Raw genomic sequence first — 20334 nt, 5'->3', positions numbered from 1 at the left:
AGAAGAAAGATGTTCTATTTGACCTTTATATGGTCAAAAAAATTTAAGAGTAGCTGTACTAAGTGAGATCATAGTTTCATGCAGCTCAGTATCTTGTCTTTAACAGTGGTCAAAACCAGATACCTGCAGAAAAAGTAGAAGTAATGGTCTAACATCTATGACATTTGGCCTTGGTGGTTTCAGACTGAAATTACTGGCAGTTGAGAGATCGCTGGCAAAAGGTTGTTTCTCTTTTTTTTTTTTTTTTTTTTATCCCTCAGTTTGAGGTACTCACCCATTTTTTAATTTAAACCATGGCAATTTCTAGCATCCATGTTTAATTGTGGGTGTATTAACCCAAGAGCATGTTAACCACAAACACTAAAATACAATCAAATGTTACTTTGTGGAATTATTCGAAGGAAGTTCATATGACAACGTGCTGCTCGGGTACAAACTGACATGGACACCAGTCAGCAGTTAAGTTTGTAATTCCATTTGGTTTTCCTTTTCTGAGCTATCCTTGCTAATTCATGTGATGGAGAAAGTTCTCAGGGTGGATTTGTACAGTTGCATTTCTTAGTTTTCTCTGCATGTGATGTGCTACATAACAAGAAGGTAATATCACTCCCACTTCAGTGTGAGACAGTTATGATTTATTACTAGTATTTGTAAAAGGTGAAAGTACTACAATTAACCCCTTTACTTTTGTCTGCTGAGAGTGTACCAAACTAGTACTGAAGCAAAATATAGTAGCCTTATTTGGCCCTTGTATGGAACTTGTTTTGTTAGTTTTCAGTGTTAGTTTTAAGGAGAAGTGACTTGCATTTGAACATTTAAAAAAATCACACATGCTGTAATGGTAAATGTTCCTAGAAAAGTTGGCCGCTGTTCTGGTATTGCTTTAGAAAAAAAACCCAAAATTGTATTTTTAGCTCTTGCCTTTTTCGTTTAATGCTACTAGTTTGTCATTCCCCTCATTAGTTTAGGTGGAGGTAGAACAAGTGGCTGTCTGTTACAGTAATTGCCAAGTGATACTATGTTCTCTCTTAACTTCTCATACAGGGGCTCTTCTCTGGAAGATTGAGCAGAAGACTAACAAAGCATTTGCTTGTGGAAAAGTAACTATAAAAGGAAAACGCCATTGGTATGAGGCCCTACCCCAAGCTGTGTTTGTAGCTTTAAGTGATGACACTGCCTGGATTATCAGAACAAATGGAGATCTGTATCTGCAAACAGGTACTTGAACTAATTGCAGGCTCTTTGAATTTTTCCAACCTAAGATTAATAGAATTCAAGTCTATGGAATGATCACAACTTGTTTTAATCTTTTATCTACAGTCATGACACAGAGAAACCTTTTTAGCTTGAGAAATGGTTGAAAACAGTTCTGAGATTCTGTGTAATCAGGAGACTGGAAAAGCCAGTTCATGGCTACTCTGGGTTTTTTTTTGTGCCATGTAGAGTACATACAATGTGGATAATTTATTACATGGAAAGATCTTGTGATTTAACCCCAGCTGGCAATCCCAGCTGTCTTACTCACTCTCCCATTGGTGGGGTGGGGAGGAGAATCAGAGAAAGGTAAAACCCATGGGTTGAGATAAGAACAGTTTAATAATTGAAATAAAGTAAAATATAACAATAATAACTGTAATGAAAAAAGAGGTAACAGAAAGAGAGGGAGAGGAATAACACCCAAGAAAGACTCGTGATGCACAATACAATTCCTCACCACCTGCTGACCAATGCCCAGCCTGTCCCTGTGCAGCAATCAGTGTCTCCCAGCCACTCCTCCCCCCCATTTCTATATTGACTGTGCTCTTCAGAAGAAATTCAGGTGAAGGGGGCAAAGTAAGGGAAAGTGGAGGCTCTATGTTTTGAAAAGCACAGATCTGTTGGAGGTAGCAGTTACCACTTCATAATAAAAGGAAGGTATGATGAGAGAGAAGATCATGAAGTGCTTTGAAATTATAGATGAGTGATTAAGTATTTTATGGGACAGAGAAAGCAAAGCCAGTGGAGGAATGGAATGGGCTGTGGAGCAGCAATCTTTACAGCTGCCTTCTCATGGGATGGGAACGGGGCAAGAATCGAAAAAAGGTATAGTGCAGTGGCAACTTTGAACTCATAGCCTTAGTTTTATCTGCTTCAGTGAATAGAAGAGGATGCAAAGAAGGTGTTATGCAAACAATAATCAGGGTAAATACAAGGAGCTAGGATGAAGAAATGAGCTCCGGGTTTTATAGCTAAGGGAGAAGAGTATCAGGGCTCTTGGGCATGCAGGCTTTGCAGAGAGCTGTTGGTAAGGAAAAATTACAAATAACATGATAAAGGAATTACTGGAGAAGTAAGAGGAGGACTGGCCAAGAGGGAAACATTAAGACACACTAAAGCAGGACATTTCAGAGTGGCTATCAAAATTCTTACTTCTTTTCCATTTAATTCTAGTACTTTCCTAATGTCTCTTGTAGATTTAATTGCTGTAACACACATTCTTCTTCAAGACATTCTTCTTGAATAAGAAAACTGTTTAAATGGACAGCATCTTTTCAAAGATAGTCTTATTTTAATTGAGTGTAATAGTTACAGAGAAATTAAGAGACCTGCACAAGGTCATATGCATAGTGACAACAAGCATGGATAGTGGTGATAAAGAGTGAACTTTTGATGCCAGTCAAACAAGGCTCTGTGGAGATTTGAATCATATTTTTCTTGCCTGTGAGAGATTGGTGTGATTACATCCGGTTACATTCTGCTCTTCAAAGGGTACTAAAATGGTCTTCAATGCCAAAAATAAATTCTCAGTTTATCTTTCTTGTTAATGTGGTGCAACCAGTGCTGGTTGTTTCTCTAGGATCTTTTTGTTCCCTCCACTGTCCTGTCTAACTTCCATAACAGAAGTGTGTGCTCAGAGGTTAGGAAATGAGCATTCTTCTTGTTATTTTGGAGTGTCAGACAGATGAGTCTGTTAATACTTGCTTTGGCAGCAGGAGAAGATTAATCAAAGGCTATATGTGTCTTGAGTTGTTTCGCATGCAGCTGTGTAAATCAAGCTGCGGTATAATTGTGAAGATCTGTCCCTCTAGGTGATATGTATAAATGTGCGTAACCTACCTGTGAATATGCCAGAATCTGTCTTCTTCCAGTACTACACACTGTCATTGCATGCTCTTTTGTAATTCCTCTGCTGCCACTATTCAAATCGGGTTGCCTCTATCCCTAGCATGTTCTGGGTAAAAGTTCTTACTGCCTTTTCTTTTGGTGTTTCTGTCAAGGTTAATACAGGTTTTATAAATGGAGATTCTTGATACTGACACTAGGGGGAGAAAAGGAACAGAAATAACAGGACCGTGTGCTCTGCAGGATGCTGAAGGACAGTGTTATAATTCTTAAAATATAAATTCAGTTATATTAGAGGAAGTGATTAATAGTTTATAGAAAGAACAGTCAATCATGAAGATAGTGATCAAATGAAAAAATTTAGCCTGTCAGGGATATTCCTTCTCCTTATTTTCTTTGGTTAGGTAGCTTTCTCTCTTTTAGTTGTAAAAAAGTTGAAGTTTGTAAAGCAATCCTCACTTTTTAATTTCTAGGCCTGAGTGTGGATCGTCCTTGTGCCCGAGCAGTAAAGGTTGACTGCCCTTGTCCACTGTCTCAGGTTACATCCAGAAATAATGTTGTGTGGGCACTGAGTGAGCAGCGGGCCCTGCTGTACCGGGAGGGAGTACGCAGCTTTTGTCCTGAAGGAGAACAATGGAAGAGTGATATTGTCAGGTAATGACACTGTGGTGGAACAGCATCATAAGGAGGATGACACAAAAATTATTTCCAATCCTGGAACTCCTTGATGTTTGAAAAAGTGGAACCTGAAGTCATACGTATGCATACCATGTGTGTGTTGATGACTGACTGCTATATAATGAAAGATGGCCTAGTTCCTACCTGCATACCATGGGCAGGGCCCCCATCCAACCTGGCCTTGAACACTTCCAGGGATGGGAATGTCTATCAGTATGACTTCTTTTATTAAATACTGCTTCTTTAATCTGTGCCATAATGGCTTTAATGAGCTCTTCAGATATGCAAGTGAATTTTTGCTGAGATTAAATCTCACCATTTTCTTGGCCATCCACACAGCGGGGGATAGGCACTTCCTAGCCACAGATTTATATAAACATTCTGGGCAATCGGTATTTAACTTTGTACTTGAACCTACACTCGCAGTGGTTAGTTGATGGTAAAGTTAAAAGCACTGAGTCTTTACTGCTGGCTTTGAGAACCTAGAATACAGTCTGTCTTATAGCATCAGCCTGAAACAAATACAAGAAGAAATTCCAGTTCTTGCTGTCATATGATTTTATCTTCTACTAATATCCTGTTGGGAAGCTTTAACTTGTAGAACCTCCCAGCCTGATATTTAGCCCTTGAAGAGGGCATTGTTCAAATCTGAAATTTACATATACTTTAATTAGTTTATTTAAAGAAAATATCTGCTTAACCTATGCCTTAGGTACAGTTAATGTTCTTGGGCTTTGTATTAAAATTGCCCAAAGCAATCTGTCATTGTTCTTAAATTGTTGAGAAAGGTTTTCTGAAAGAAATAGCATTGTTGGCAACCTTCTAATTCTCTGATATGATCACCTGATCCTGTTGAATTTCCAAGCTTCAGAATTGTTTACTTATCTAGGAAACTTAGATTCCTAAATTTGACATTTATCTCTGACATATAATTAAATTGAGTTTTCTATTTATAGTCCCTGAACTGCTGATATTGTTCTCAGAATAGGTCAAGGAAGTTGGAGGAGATAAAGTTATGAAGTTACTTTATAAAAAAATTCAAGAACACAACTTTTTATTTCTTATTTACTAAACACAGGTTTTGTTCAGTTACATTGTTATGTATCCACGTTTCAAATCTGAAGTGATTTTTTTGAAGGACTCTGTTGTTGAATTGTTTTTAATTATGCAAACTTACAAAATTTGAATTATTGAGTAACTGAAAATTTGAACTCAAATGTGGTTTTGACCTTGGGCACACTGAGTTCAATCATTTTGAACTGCTGTTAGCATTGTAGCAGCTTCCTCAAAATACTGTAAGCATAAATTTGAAGTAAGGTTTTTAATTTTTTACCTGTTTGCATTTCCAGTGAAATGCAAGCTTTGGAACCAGTGTGCATAACGCTTGGAGATCAGCAGACATTATGGGCTTTGGATATCCATGGAAATCTGTGGTTCAGAACTGGTATAGTTTCAAAGAAACCACAAGGAGATGATAACCATTGGTGGCAAGTAGGCATTTTTTTATTTTGTTCTCAGTTTAGTCTTTCACCTTGGGTTTATTATTTGCATTGTTTTCCCATGAAAGTCTAAGATAAAATTCAATTAATTGTTTGGTATATTATAGCGCTCTTTATTCAAGATATTAAACCTGCTATGTGGCCATGACTGAAACCCTTTTTCACCTTTGCTGTAAAAAAGTGGGGGAAAAAAAAACTCACGGTCATCCCAAACAGCATCACAGCCATCTTCAAGAACACAAGAAATGCTCTATCAGGTCATATCAATGGTGCATGTAGCTTGGTTATCTTAACAATGGCAATAGGATGTGCTGTTTAGGCAGAGCATTCAAGTCTGGCTGCTGAATGCAGTTGCTTGTCTTTAGAAGAATCATACAATAGTTAGGGTTGGAAAGGATCTTAAGATCATGTAGTTCCAACCCCCCCTGCCATGGCAGGGACACCTCACACTAAACCATGTCACCTAAGGCTCTGTCCAACCCAGCCTTGAACGCCACAAGGGGAGCATTCACAACTTCCCTGGCTAACCCATTCCAGTGCCTCATCACCCTTACAGTAAAGAACTTCTTCCTTCTATCCAGTCTAGTATCAGCCTTTTGTTTAGCTAGATGAAATAAGTAATAAGTAACCTTGCAAAAAAAACCTGTATTACACATCTCTGAACCATTTGGGGCTGCTTGCTTCAGTTGCAGATTGTGTGGGTAAAACCAACTCAGTTAAAGCAAGTACTTCCTGGTGTTGATTTAGTATTCCTGACTATTCCCCACCTTTTTTATTTTTCCAAGAGATAAGGGTGAGGAAGAAGGGCGTAGAAAAAGTTACACAGAAAATTTGTTTGTCTGCACATCTAAGTTAGAAGAATTTCAGTTGATGTGCATATATAACTCTTCTTACATGATTCTACATTTGGGCATCATGAATAGCTTGGCTTTTAGGGCATTGGCAAACTGCTCTTCTTTTTGTGCTCTTCAGCACTTCTTTCCTTTCAAGGAGTATAACAGTGTTGCCAATCTAGTTGTCCATGACAGAACTTTGGCAGTTGCTAATTTAGACCTGCTTCTGCCTTATGACTTAAAATGCTCATGAGGTTGTTGTAAAGGAGTATTACATACAAGTTTTTGTGATATTTAAATAGCTGCACTAATCACATTTTTCTCTTCCTCTGGGAAACTGAAAATTCACCTTAGTTTGAAGATTTCAGTATGTTTTTAGGAAGAGAGTGTAAGATGCCATCCTGAAACAAAGGGCTTTCTTGAAATGCAGAATTTAAAGTGGATTGTTAGGTAGGAGGGAGTTGTAAGATGATGTTTTAATATTGGTTCTGGTTTATTATGAAGACACACACAGAAGAAAAAGGTTCTGATGAAAAATTCTGCAGTTCACCCAAAAGCTTAATTAATTATCAAAACCACATTTTATTTTTTGGTCTTTTTTCTTTTCTTCCAGGTAAGCATCACTGATTATGTGGTGTTTGACCAGTACAGCCTGTTCCAGACCATAATCCAGGCAACTCAAACAATGGCAACAGCAGCTCAGGCACCTGTGGAGAAGGTGGCTGATAAACTTCGAATGGCATTTTGGTCACAGCAGCTTCAGTGTCAACCCAGCCTCCTTGGAGTTAATGGCAGTGGAGTCTGGATCTCTTCTGGTAAAAATGAATTCCATGTGGCAAAGGGAAACTTAATAGGTTGGTGTGCTTTTACGTCTAATATTTTTAAGTTAAGAAAAACAAATAGGGGAGAATGACCAACTACAGTTCTGTCACCACAAAAATTATCCAAGGTGGGTCAGGGCAGCTTTAATGAACAATTCCATGTTTAAAAATTAACTTAAATGATTCCTTAGCATATAGTCTTAAATATTTTCCATTTAAAAGGAAATATTTTTAGTGGAAAATTCATTCTCCACAAGTGAACTGTGCACAAGTTACTACTTTTAGTACCTACCCTTGCCTCTTTTCTGAACTGAGAAGGCAATTTTAAGCTATTGTACCTGTTACATCTAGCACAGTGGCATCGGTTCATGACCAATGCGACTATGTAAAACAGTCATGTAACAGTTTTACAGTGATAATAGAGGAACTGTTTATTTTTCTTGGTATATTTCTCAGAATAGAATTTTGGTTTAGTACATTTCTTTTATCAAGTAAACACCAAGAACAGACCTAGAACATTGTCTGTTTAACCTTGTCACTAAATTGGGAAAACCATCAAGCTTCTTCCTTAGCCTCTCTCCTGCATTCCCAGTTTTCTGTGGTTTTGTGTCTAAATGTATATATATGTGTATGTATACATATACACAGGAAGGAAAAAAGGTCAAGAGGAACTTTTCTCCTCCCCTCCAACAGTGTCTTAAAAGATTTGCATAGAAAATCTTGTCTAGATGATATTTAATAATTGACTGCAATGGAATTTCTTTTAAATGCTAACTATTGAAATAATAACAAATTTTAATAGGAAGTTGAGTTTCATACTAATACCACTCTGTTATTTCTTTCAAGGCACTTACTGGAATAATATTGTGCCTCGTGGCACTGCGTCTGCCACAAAATGGATTTTTGTATTGGCTTCCACAGCTTCATCCAAAGAAGGTTAGTGAATAAGCAGTCCATATATATAATAACTGCACTTGATGTTTAAATAGAGTAAGTTGATGATAAGTAAGTTATTAAATATCTTGAATTACTTCAGAGTTTGTATGCCTTTTCCTTATGCAGGGTTTTAATATATTTGAAGTGAGGTGAAAATAAATCTGTAAAACTACTAGTGGTAAAAAAAAAAAAAAGGCATATTATTCACTTGGACACCTTTGGTGTGGAGTGGCATTCAGCAGAGAAATGGGTTGTCCTTTAGGAGCAGTAACTTCCTAAATTGCTGGAGCATGTTTTGCTGGAATGCCTATGCTAACCAAATACTTCTCCTGTCAGTGCACTTATTGCAGAAAAATGGCACATTTTCCTGCAAAAATGTGACCACACTAGGTAATTCAACTACTAGTTACAGTAGTTAGCAGCTGCATTATCTAAGTACACTGGCTTTATTGGCAAAAGTATGTGATTTAGAGCTGAAAAAAAATGCTGGTTTCAAAGGCAGTTATTAAGGGTAAAGACAAAGGGATAAAGGGAAGGGATGGTGCACTGTTGCTTGTCTTCTTTCTGTGAAGTTCTTTGAATGAGATGTTTCTTCAAATGAGATCACTTGCTGCTTAATTTGATTTGAGAAAAGGAGTATTTAAGTACCAAAATAAGGGCTTAGGATGTGTATTTGTGCTGCAGAATCTTAGCCTGTGAACAGAGCCAGAAGTAGTAGATGTGTAAGCTGTCTCAGGGTGCATTAGGAATTATTTTAATAACAAGAATGTCCTTTTCATAGGAAGCTTTCTGTGGCTGTGCCAAAGCAACAAGGATTTGTTTTGTGTCAGTGATCAGAATCCTCAGTTTCGTCCTTCTACGGTGCAGTTACCGCCAGAGGCTGACATGGTGCACTACTCTGCCTGCCAGGATGCCATTTGGGGTTTGGATAGTCTTGGGCAGGTGTTTATCAGAACACTTTCATCCAGCTGTCCAACAGGGATGCACTGGACAAAACTGGATCTCTCTCAACTAGGTATGACGTTTTTATTGAGTAGACTCTCAACTTTCTTAGTTGACAGACAGTATTTTCCTTCAGAAGTATCTTTTGGTTGCTGATACAGAATATTACATTTACTGGACTAAATGCGGTATAAGCTGTTTTACAGATTCCTTTAAGTACATATTACCAAAGTTGGGAATTTTCCAGTCCAGATTATAGTTTGGAACTGAGTTTTGGTATAGTCCCTTCAAAGATCCCAGTCCTGGTACCTTTTTAGCTCTTGTGTGCAAGAGACGGAGACTTTCTTTGGCGTGGCAATTTCGAGATGGATCTTCGGTATCCATGAGAAGTTGAATAAGATCTTTGTTGCACTGCTAGTATTGTATACAACTGTAGTTGTTGTCTACAATGTAGAGAGGATTGGAGCATTCGGTGGTCAATGCAGCCAAGGCAGTAATGGGCAGCCTTAGAGTAATGAGCCTCACACCAGGGGGCTGTAAAGCATCAGAAACAGCTATGGCTTTCAAACAGTGTTTCATTTAGCCTTTTGCTGGAGACAGCATGTTTACTGTTTACAGAATACTTTATATATGTATGTGCCTTCTTACAGTTTGTCAGTCTGAGGTACCTTGGCCTGACAAGAGTGCTGTGCAGGTGTACCGCTAGATTTAAATTAGCCTAGTCCTTTCCAACCCTAACTATTCTATGTTTCTAGTTCTTGTGCTGCAGTGTAACCATAATTGTGTGGTCCTAGGCAGTTCCATATGCAAGGCCCTGAGTTTTGTGGTTAAATGCATTCTTAAGAGTGATCAAAGTTTCATAAGATCCTGTCAAGGAAAAATTATGCTCAAAGTGTTGCATTACCCATGAGTGATGCAGTGGGTGACACTCATGTTCAAGTTTATACCTATCTGTTGATTCAGCATAATGAGTGTGCTGTGGGTTAACTGCCCTTTTCTTTTGGTTAGAATCATAGAATAGTTAGGGTTAGAAAAGACCTTAAGATCATCTAGTTCCAAGCCCCCTGCCATGGGCAGGGACACCTCACACTAAACCCATCTCACCCAAGGCTCTGTCCAGCCTGGCCTTGAACCCTTCCAGGGATGGAACATTCACAACTTCCTTGGGCAGCCCATTGCAGGGCCTCAGCACCCTAACAGGAAGAATTTCCTCCTTATATCCAATCTAAACTTCTCCTGTTTAAGTTTTAACCCGTTGCCCCTTGTCCTATCACTACAGTCCCTAATGAAGAGTCCCTCCCCAGCATCCTTATAAGCCCCCTTCAGATACTAGAAGGCTGCTATGAGGTCTCCACGCAGCCTTCTCTTCTGCGGGCTGAACAGCCCCAACTTTCTCAGCCTATCTTCATACGGGAGGTGCTCCAGTCCCCTGATCATCCTTGTGGCCCTCCTCTGGACTTCTTCCAACAGTTCCATGTCCTTTTTATGTTGAGGACACCAGAACTGTACACAATACTCCAAGTGAGGCCTTCTGAGAGCAGAGTAGAGGGGCAGGATCACCAGCTCAACCTGCTGGTCACGCTCCTTTTGATGCAGCCCAGAATACAGGTGGCTTTCTGGGCTGCAGGCGCACACTGCTGGCTCATGTTCATTTTCTCATCGACCAGCACCCCCAAGTCCTTCTCCGCAGGGCTGCTCTGAATCTCTTCTCTGCCCAACCTGTAGCTGTGCCTGGGATTGCTCCAACCCAAGTGTAGGACCTTGCACTTGCCATGGTTAAACTTCATGAGGTTGGCATCAGCCCACCTCACAAGCGTGTCGAGGTCCCTCTGGATGGCATTCCTTCCCTCCAGCGTATCAACCGAACCACACAGCTTGGTGTCATCAGCAAACTTGCAGAGAGCACACTCAATCCCACTGTCCATGTCACTGGCAAAGATATTGAGCAAGATCAGTTCCAACACTGATCCCTGAGGGATACCACTCGTTACTGCTCCTCTGCTGGATATTGAGCCATTGACCACAACTCTTTGCGTGAGGCCATCCATCCAGTTCTTTATCCACCAACTGGTCCATCCATCAAATTGATGTCTCTCCATTTTAGAGACAAGGATGTCATGTGGGACAGTGTTGAACACTTTGCACAAGTCCAGGCAGATGACATCAACTGCTCTACCCCTGTCCATCAGTTCTGTAGCCCCATCATAGAAGGCCACCAAATTGGTCAGGTAGGATTTCCCCTTAGTGAAGCCATGCTGGCTGTCACCAAGCACCTTGTTGTTTTTCGTGTGCCTTAGCATGGCTTCCAAGAGAATCTGCTCCAAGGTTTTGCCAGGCACAGAGGTGAGACTGACTGCTTTGTAGCTCTTTGGGTCATCCATTTTCCCCTTCTTGAAAATGGGGGTTATATTTCCCTTTTTCCAGTCATTGGGAAGTTCACCTGACTGCCATGATTTTTCAAATATCATACTCTGACGGGAGTCCGGCAGTAAACAGGACATGCCTGTGGACAGAGAAAAGCGGAGCTCTTCCTTGAACAAAGCCCAATTAGCCAACGCGGAGCCGCGGATGGAGGTGCAAGATCCTTACTACCGCCTTTCCACGGGGGCTCCCCCGGGCGGGATATATATATATATTTTTGGGACCAGTATTAATATATTCATCAACGATTTAGATGAGGGAATTGAGCGTACTATCAGCAAGTTTGCTGATGACACTAAGCTGGGAGGGGTGGCTGACACGCCAGAAGGCTGTGCTGCCATCCAGAGGGACCTGGACAGGCTGGAGAGCTGGGCGGGGAATAACTTGATGAAATATAACAAGGGAAAGTGTAGAGTCCTGCATCTGGGCAGGAACAACCCCAGGTTCCAGTATAGGCTGGGGAACGACCTGTTAGAGAGCAGTGTAGGGGAGAGGGACCTGGGGGTCCTGGTGGACGACAGGGTGACCATGAGCCGACACTGTGCCCTTGTGGCCAAGAAGGCCAATGGCATCCTGGGGTGTATTAGAAGGGGGGTGGTTAGTAGGTCAAGAGAGGTCCTCCTTCCCCTCTACTCTGCCCTGGTGAGACCTCATCTGGAATATTGTGTCCAGTTCTGGGCCCCTCAGCCCAACGGGCTCCTTACGTCTGCCAGCAGAGACTCAAACACAGAATACCCTACAAGACGTTCCGATCATCAAAGTGCCTGCTGTCCCCAAACGGAAGATGGCTTCTACCTTCGGGGGAATACTACTTGGCCTAGTAGTATCAGAGAGATACTGCTGGAGAGAGTCCAGCGCAGGGCAACTAAGATGATTAAGGGAGCGGAGCATCTCCCTTATGAGGAAAGACTGAGGGAGCTGGGTCTCTATAGTTTGGAGAAGAGGAGATTGAGGGGTGACCTTATTAGTGTATATAAATATATAAAGGGGGAGTGTCACGAGGATGGAGCCAGGCTCTTCTCAGTGGCAAACAATGAAAGGACAAGGGGTAATGGGTACAAATTGGAGCACAAGAGGTTCCACTTAAACCTGAGAAGAAACTTCTTCTCAGTGAGGGTGACGGAACACTGGAACAGGCTGCCCAGGGAGGTTGTGGAGTCTCCTTCTTTGGAGACATTCAAAACCCACCTGGACACGTTCCTGTGTAACCTTATCTAGGTGTTCCTGCTCCGGCAGGGGGATTGGACTAGATGATCTTTTGAGGTCCCTTCCAATCTCTAACATACTGTGATACTGTGTAATATGATGGACAGTGGCTTAGCAACTTTATTCGCCAGCTCCTTCAGGAGGCGCAGATGGATTTCAATCAGGTTCCATGCACTTGTGCACATTCAGGTTAAGATGATCTTGAACCAGGTCCCCACCTAGCTGTAAGGCTAATGCTGTTGACCAGGTTTTGATCATAAAAATCTCCTCCCAGTTTTGCTGTGGAGTAATCAGACTATCTGTCAGCTTTATCAATATTCCAAGTAGATTTGTTTCTTTGATAGTAAGACTGTTAAAACATTCTTCATGCTAACCTTCATTCCCGTTTTAAATGAAGATGAAAGAAATTTAGACTATGCAGCATTCTTGTACCATTTTTAAAATAATTCAACTGTTTTGCAGGTTTTCCAGTTTTTGAATGACAGTGTTTGTGTCTGGTCTGAAAACAGACAAGCAATTTTAACAGGGAAAGGCAGACAGAGCTGGCAGACTTTAAGCCTCATGTACAGTCTTAGTGTGCAGTTAGTAATAAATACATAATGGAAATAATCTGTTTGCCAGTTACACACCATGTTTTCCAGACCTGATGAATTGGCTCCAAATCGCTAAATGTACCTTTTACCTTCATTGACCTACAGGATAGGTTTGTCCACACTCTTCTTCTTGTGTTGCTTAGTACAGTTTGAAACTTTTCTCATGGGGCCATTACTTTCCAGAAATTTAGATAATAACTTTTCAACTGGAATAGTAAATAATTTCTTGCTATTGTCTGAAAATCTCAAAGTATTCATAAAGGAAATCTGTAATTGGGACTAGCTCTAGTATCTGTCGTGTGAATTTGAGCAGTTCAGAAGTTCAGCCTTTATGTTCAGCTGTTCCTGTTAGCTTTGTGGCACATGGTGGTGGTATTACAAAAATTTGGGGTGAGGAAATTCTTCAAACACCCCATTTTTACCTGTCACTCTGTGTTAACACTTAAGTGTGAAAGTTTTCGCCATTTTTCCTGTGATTAAATGCATATGGTAGATCACTGCATGTCCAGGGATATAAGAGCCTTCATTTGCACTAATGGGGCTGAAGAAATTGGAGAACTATTGTTATACTTCAAGTGTATGTTTAAGTTTACTCCAGAAACATTAGGTAGGGGGAGAAGCAAGTTGCTGTAAAATGCCATTGAGAATTCTGTATGGAGGTGATGTGGTTGCCAGCATTAATGTTGAAATATGAATGTTATGTTGGTAGTATCTTCCTCTTGCCTTTACTCTATATACTGGGAGTAGTATGGAGTAAATCATTTTTATTGTAGTTCCACTATCACTGTCAAGGTTTCTAAACACAATAGAATGACCTTTAGGTTTCAACAATAAACAATGCCTCTGAATCATGCTACTTTCTCTAAACAGTAGATGAATGTGATTAGTATGACCTTCTCCTAATCTAAAAATGGTAGGTGGAGGGAGAAACCCCAAAACATTTACATAAGGGCTGCATTTTTTAATATCAAATTGTACTGTAGATGTAAATAATATCAGCTATGCCAAGTAGGTGATATGTGATTCCATTTGAGTCTCTGATGCTGGTTTGAATCAGAATGTTTAACAGCTGAGACATCATGTGACAAAGCCATTGCTCCAGTCATACTTTATGTTAGAAGGAATAATGAGGTTTTAGGTAACATTTTGACTTTGTAGCTGAATGTCAAGCCCCTGCCTGCAAAAGAAAGTTGTTCTAGATGTTTTATTCCAAGCAGTAGAAGGTTTTTATATATAATTTTGTCATTTGTTTTTAATGTGAAGCTGTACCAATGAGAGAACATTTTTTGGTGAGACAAATTCAAATTGATGACAAGATCTGTTTACTATTACGGAAAACCTAATGATAAAGCTGTGTAGTCCTGTTGTTCCCTATTCTTTCCCCTAGCAAGCCTTAATGACAGAGAATACTGCCTTCTGCAGAAATAAATGCTTTAAACTTGTACTCTGTGGGTTAAAATTGTGCTCCTTTCTTTTAGGAATGCTATATCTGGTGCACTTTACAAGGAGCTGTTGCCAGATTTCACATCACTGAAGGGAGAACTGTTACCAAGAATGGGATATCCCAAGCAGCACTGGCATGTTCAATTAGCCAGCAAGGCCTATTTTTAGAATCATAAGTTTGGAGTCTGACCAGAGCATTCCTTCTGTAGTATATCTGTACTGATTGGGTCCTTCTTTCTGTAGAATGTGTTTTCCATAATGTAGCATGGTGTTGTCCTAACACTGTGAGGAAAAACAAGATCAAATGTGACGTATATAGTCACATGGCTATTTTTAAACGAATGTGGAAGAGTAGGGGTTCCAGTTGACAGCTAGCTGGCTAGCTAGTTCTTCTTAGTCCAAAACTTCAGTTATGCTTCTCTACTATCTTTGCAAACTTTTGGATATGATTTGGTATGGAAAAACCAACCAACCAACCAACCAACCAAAAACACAACCCACCCCAAAATTCCAGAACATACTTATTTGGCAGTGTTGTTTTCATTGTGCTGACTTACGTGTGGTTAAAGCAGTGCTTTTGAGATAGGTGTAATAAGTAAGTACGCTGTTGAACATAAATCCAGTTGAGAATTGGCTCCTTTATTTACAGATGTGACACTGGTGTGTTAACACTGAAATGCATAATCCATATGCTCTGGTATTTTTAAAGTGCTGGTAGCATTAGGAATGTTCTTTGCTGAATATGTTAGCAGATCAACACCTTCATAAGTCAACAAGCATGGCCAGCTACAGACAAAAGTTCGTAACAGGTCATGTGAAAGTTTTCTAGGCAGTGATAACATTTGTCATAGAATGTTTCCCTGCTTGAATTTGGTTATTTTAATAGCATATTTTTACTGTGTTTTAGAGATTGCAGTATCCTATGACTAAACCATTTATTTTTAGATTTGTAAGAGAAGTACCTCACATAGACTACCTGCTGATTTTATTCATTGTATCCAGTGGGGGGCGTTTCTCTTTTAAGTTGCGTTAAATTTTAATCACCTTTACATGATTGTGTTTAAAGCCAGTTTGATTTAATGAAGTCTAAATAAAAGTTCTCATTATTAGCTGAATTCGAAAGGAAAATGCCAGGTTGCTAATAGTCTCTTTGTTATTAGGTACTGTAAAGCTGATCAGCTTGACCTGTGGAAATCAGCATGTTTGGGCCTGTGACACCAGTGGTGGTGTTTATTTCCGTGTAGGAACACAACCTTTTAACCCAAGTTTGATGCTTCCTGCATGGATAATGATTGAGCCACCTATACAGGTAAAATGTTGATTAAAGTTCTTTATAGCATAGGGGTGTATCATTGTGCATTTGAAAAATTTTTTAACACTCATGAAAAACAAGAGTCAGATTTTAAATGTATAACTCAAAACTTTGTCCTGCATGTTTGAATAATTCAGGATTATAATGTACTCTGAATATACAGCCTCACTCAGCACCATGTCATCCCAAATTGCAAATAGCTTTTTTTTTTAACTCAAAAGTGGAAGATTTTGTTTTCCTTTCTATTCTTAATTAAAGTTTACTCTTCTTGTAACACCCAGCTTTATAGGCACATAGTACAGTGCAGCCTTAAACTGCATATTGAGTATCTGCTGTATGCTAGCCCGAAGTCTGGACTGGCCAACAGCACAAAGCAGAAGGTGTGGGAAGGCTCAGCTCAAGTGGCCTGGCACTGAAGTGCCTTCCTCCCTCCTCCTTTGTCCTCACCCATATGAGTCTGGGATGCTTGCCAAGGTGCTGTGCCTGGCTTTAGGGACTTTCCTTTTCATACAGTAGTTAGTAAGTGTGTAGAACAATTACAGCTCTTAGCTCTTGTTCCCAGAATGGGCAAACTTTGTATCCTTTCTACCTGCCAGCTGGGAGGATCACAGTGGAAAGAAACCTCTTAAATTATCCTGGCAACATCTTTTCTGAATATAGAGGGTGGACAAAATATGTTTCTCCAGCATCTGGTTTCCTTTTTAAACTTTCTTTAAACCCCAGTGTTTGCTTTTGTTGCTGCTCTAATACTTTGCAAGTTAAACTATGAAATGGGAGTGATATCTGTGGTGTGGGTTGGGACTGCTGTAATAGAGCTGACCTCTGACTACTGATTTCATTCTTTGCTCCTTGGCATGAAGTCAGTTGAGCTGTCTGCTGACCTAGCATAGTAGTACTGTGTGTGTTTGCATTCTTGATTTACATTTTATAATGTTGCAGAACTTCTTTTAAACATTTTGAAATACATGGTACTTTTGAAAGGGCATATTAAGAAATAAAAGTAAATCTGTGGCAGTGGAGTTGCAATAGTTTATTTGGTTTTTACATCGTTTGCTTTTAGTTCTGCTTATCTCTCATTGGCCAATTATTAGCTCCTGTGAATCTCAGGGTGTAACAGCAAAGGAAGGCAGGGAAATGAAGCTGCAGATTTGCATCCCATCAGTTAGCACAGCACTGGTTAGACTTGTTTTTCTGTATTGGGAATGTAGTCAGTCAGACCCGGAGAAATGGCAACTTGTTTTGCAGAAGAGCAGAACAGACTAGTAAATAAGTACCAGTATCACTTGCAACAAAGCCTAGATAACACTGCTAGTTCTTTGTGTGTTGCAAGTGTGACTCTAGTGTAATCTGTAAGAGACAAATTTTCCCTGCTAACAGGGGTAGGGCAGCAGGAAGAGGAGACCGGGATATTGGGGATGATGGCTTCCATAAGGGTAGTATTCTTAGAAAGGGGACAAAACACATTCCAGTATGTTTTCCACTTAAAATAGGGTTTGCCAAGAGACAGAGGATTGAACTTGTATAGTATCTTCTTACCAAAGATTTTCCTATCCAGGAAAATATTCTGAAAAGCTGTCTCTCTGCACTGATGCTGATTTCTCTGTATTAAATGCATTCTCTACTACTCCATTGAAGTAGATAAAGTTACTCGATACAGAGGTGTTCACAAGAAATGGGGATTTGTTGAGACTCATTATTTAGCAGTGACTTCCTTTTGTAGAATGTTTTTAAGTGAACAGGGTTGAAAATCAGATTATTTCCTATCAGCTTATCTGGGAAGCTGGAAGATGTTGCCTTCCAAAATGATAACCTTGTGATACCCAGAGCAGTGTCATTCTCTTTCATGTTATCTTGCCAAGACCTGAGATGGCAAATGTAATGAGTCAATATGAAAAGGCAAAAATTCAAACATTGTTTGCAATGAAGATGAAAACTTGTGGGTTACATGCTCATTTTGAGCCAATTCTAACATGTTAAACCAATACATTAAGGTACTGAAGGAGCAGCCATTCATGCTTTTACAAAGGCTTAATGCAAAATAAGAAAATATGTGAGCTTTAAAATTATTTCCAAATGCTGGCTTAGTGTTTGGATAACAAATACAACATGATGGCTGAGAAGTGGACTATTCCATGAACAGTATTTGCTTATTAGAAGCACCTTACTGCTATCTGTCCTTTAACTGACTTTGACACAGTTCATGCTGCACCACTCTATCTTCAGAATAACAGAAATACTCCAAGAAGTATTTGTGAACGATTCAGTCATCTTCTGTTTGAAGAACAAAATCAAAATTGCCTTTCACTTGCTTTAAGTACAGGAGCATTCTCAAATAATGCAATTTAAAACCAACTATGGATATTTCATTCCCTAGTAAATGTCAAAGCCAATGTGACTTGCCATATCCCAGATCTTATGACTCATGAGCATCTTGTGAGCAGCTACAGACTCTGCTTTTATGGTGTCACTTCTCGTTAAAGAAGTACTGCAATTGCAGAGCATCCATCTTTGCAGAACTTCACAAAGATATTCAGAGGCAATAGTTCTGATGAGGTTTTACTCATGCTAAAATCTTTTCTCTGTGATGCTTTATGGTTTGGGAGGTTTTTTATCTAGACTTAAGCCATTCGCATTTGCTGCTCTTCCCTTTAAGTCCCTACTGCAGTATCTCTTGACATAAAACCAAAACCAAAACATTTTATATTCTCTGCCCTCCCTCTTCTTTATTTTATCCAACACTTCAGAAGTTGTTGGTAGCATCATTACAGTATCTTGAGCAGTAGTAGTTTATAGGTAGATGTTTTCTGTGCTTTACCCATTCTGTTCTGCAGTAATAGAAGTCAAAATAATTGTGTAGCTAAGTAGGTTTTTGGAACCTTCTTTATGGACATTGTTAAAGCTGATGAAAATTCTTCGATGAATCAATTTTAGTCCAGGAAATAGAAAGTGGTTTTCTTTCTATTGTTAATATACAGGATAAAACTATTATCTGATGTAGCATGTTTCAATATACATTAAATTTAATTAAAAGAATGAGTGGGAGATATAACTATTACTTACGTAGATACTATAAAGTATGCTTAGATAAGTGCATGTACATATAGTTATGAAGATTTAATGCTTCGTATTTTTGGCCTAAATGAATATTAATTAAAAATTAAATAGAAAATTGCTATGGTAAATAAGACTAATTTGGATGATTATGGAATAGAAGTTGATCAAATAAAAATGCTTGTTTGAAAAAAATTCCTTCAACATTTCAGCTTCGATTTTTGTCATTTTCTGACAAAGATGAGACAAAAGCTGATCTTGAGAAAGCTCGCTTTCTACAAGAGCTGCTTAACATAAAAACTGGCCATAATAACCACCTTCTAAGATTTACATTAAGAGATCTATCAAATAAGCAGAACTTTATTTAAGAGGATTAAAGGAAACAAAGATCAGGATAAGTATTTGTAATGAGTGACCAATCATTTATTGCTTGGAAACAATCAGTCTTACTCTAAAAATAGATTAAAACATTTTATTAATTGCTGTTTGCTTAACTGTTACTCTTTGCTCTTTTGTAACCAAACGTCATAAAGAAAAGGATTGAAAAAGCAAATTTGGTAAATCAAGAGGTCTGTTTAAATATCCACATAGCTTGTCCAAGCTGCGGAGTAAAAGGAGCTTATGTTTGGCTGCTGTACAAAGCTTTTGTTGATGCTTCTAGTTCCTAAGGTCTCAGCAGTACTGCTTCACTTAGCTTGCCATAAAATGGTCTTGTGCAGTACGTGCATTTCAAGTTAGGGAAACTCTTGATTACCACTATTTCCATAAACAACCTGTGATTGTCTCTTTGTGTAACTTTATCACAGGTAAGAGGGTAGAAATCCTTACTGATCTAGGAGGAGCTATTTTTTTCTCATTACCCTTTCCCCCTTCTTCTCTCCACCCTCCCCCTCCCCCCAAAAAAGATAATGAAGGCTGTTCATACTTTCACTGTCATTCAAAAATTCTTAAGACTGTGAGGCAAATGGTAGTTAAAAATATCAATTACAGTTTAGGAAATGTGTCTGTAATTCTGCAAAATCAATATACGCTACATTTAATTTGTTTCCAATACCTTCCTTTTTCTTAATCTGCATTTGGTGTAGAGAGGTTGGTTGGGCCTTATGGATGAGTGGTGATTTGTTAGAAATGGTTGTCATGAGCTTTTTTTCCTTTCCTCTCTTTAAATAAAATTCTAGAGAACACTTAATGCAAATCTGGAGACCTTCTTCCTCTGCCATCTGCCTTGCCTTTGCATTTTTCAGAGAGATTTCTATTAAGGCCAGTTTTCTGTTAAGTGGTACTTACAGGAGGAAGCAGTGAGCACTCCTCAAGATCAGATTTTGCCATTACATCTCTTTTGTAGGTGCCAAAATCAAAGCTGAAATGTAGGAAGGGTTTGTTTGAAATGCTCTTTAAGAACTGGGTATTGGAGGATGATGATACTCTGTTGAAAATGCTTCTTAACTTTTACTTCAGAATCATTCATGCTATTTTTGAACATGGAAAAACTCTGCT

The 20334-nt window shown here is 39.2% G+C and overlaps 1 protein-coding gene across 3 annotated transcripts in view; it reads left to right on the top strand.

The window, feature by feature from the left end:
- The window catches only part of TECPR2 (tectonin beta-propeller repeat containing 2), a 46280-nt gene that overhangs the window by 16707 nt on the left and 9239 nt on the right, over window positions 1-20334 (top strand). For 2 of the 3 annotated variants that reach the window (XM_061376236.1, XM_061376235.1), the window contains exons 11-17: window positions 1045-1218; window positions 3576-3756; window positions 5130-5271; window positions 6726-6966; window positions 7780-7869; window positions 8651-8884; window positions 15635-15783. In XM_061376236.1, coding sequence (XP_061232220.1) covers window positions 1045-1218; window positions 3576-3756; window positions 5130-5271; window positions 6726-6966; window positions 7780-7869; window positions 8651-8884; window positions 15635-15783 — 1211 coding nt within the window. Of the gene's footprint in view, window positions 1-1044; window positions 1219-3575; window positions 3757-5129; window positions 5272-6725; window positions 7062-7779; window positions 7871-8650; window positions 8885-15634; window positions 15784-20334 lie in introns of those variants that run through there. The other variant, XM_061376238.1, reaches the window with a different exon arrangement.

Source organism: Neopsephotus bourkii, unplaced genomic scaffold, assembly GCF_033783945.1.
Source record: "Neopsephotus bourkii isolate Nb327-2 ecotype Australia unplaced genomic scaffold, CSIRO-AGI_Nbou_v1 NB_1707, whole genome shotgun sequence".
Lineage (NCBI taxonomy): Eukaryota > Metazoa > Chordata > Aves > Psittaciformes > Psittacidae > Neopsephotus > Neopsephotus bourkii.
Note: the sequence above shows the minus strand (reverse complement) of the source record. Positions and strands in the feature narration are given on the sequence as shown.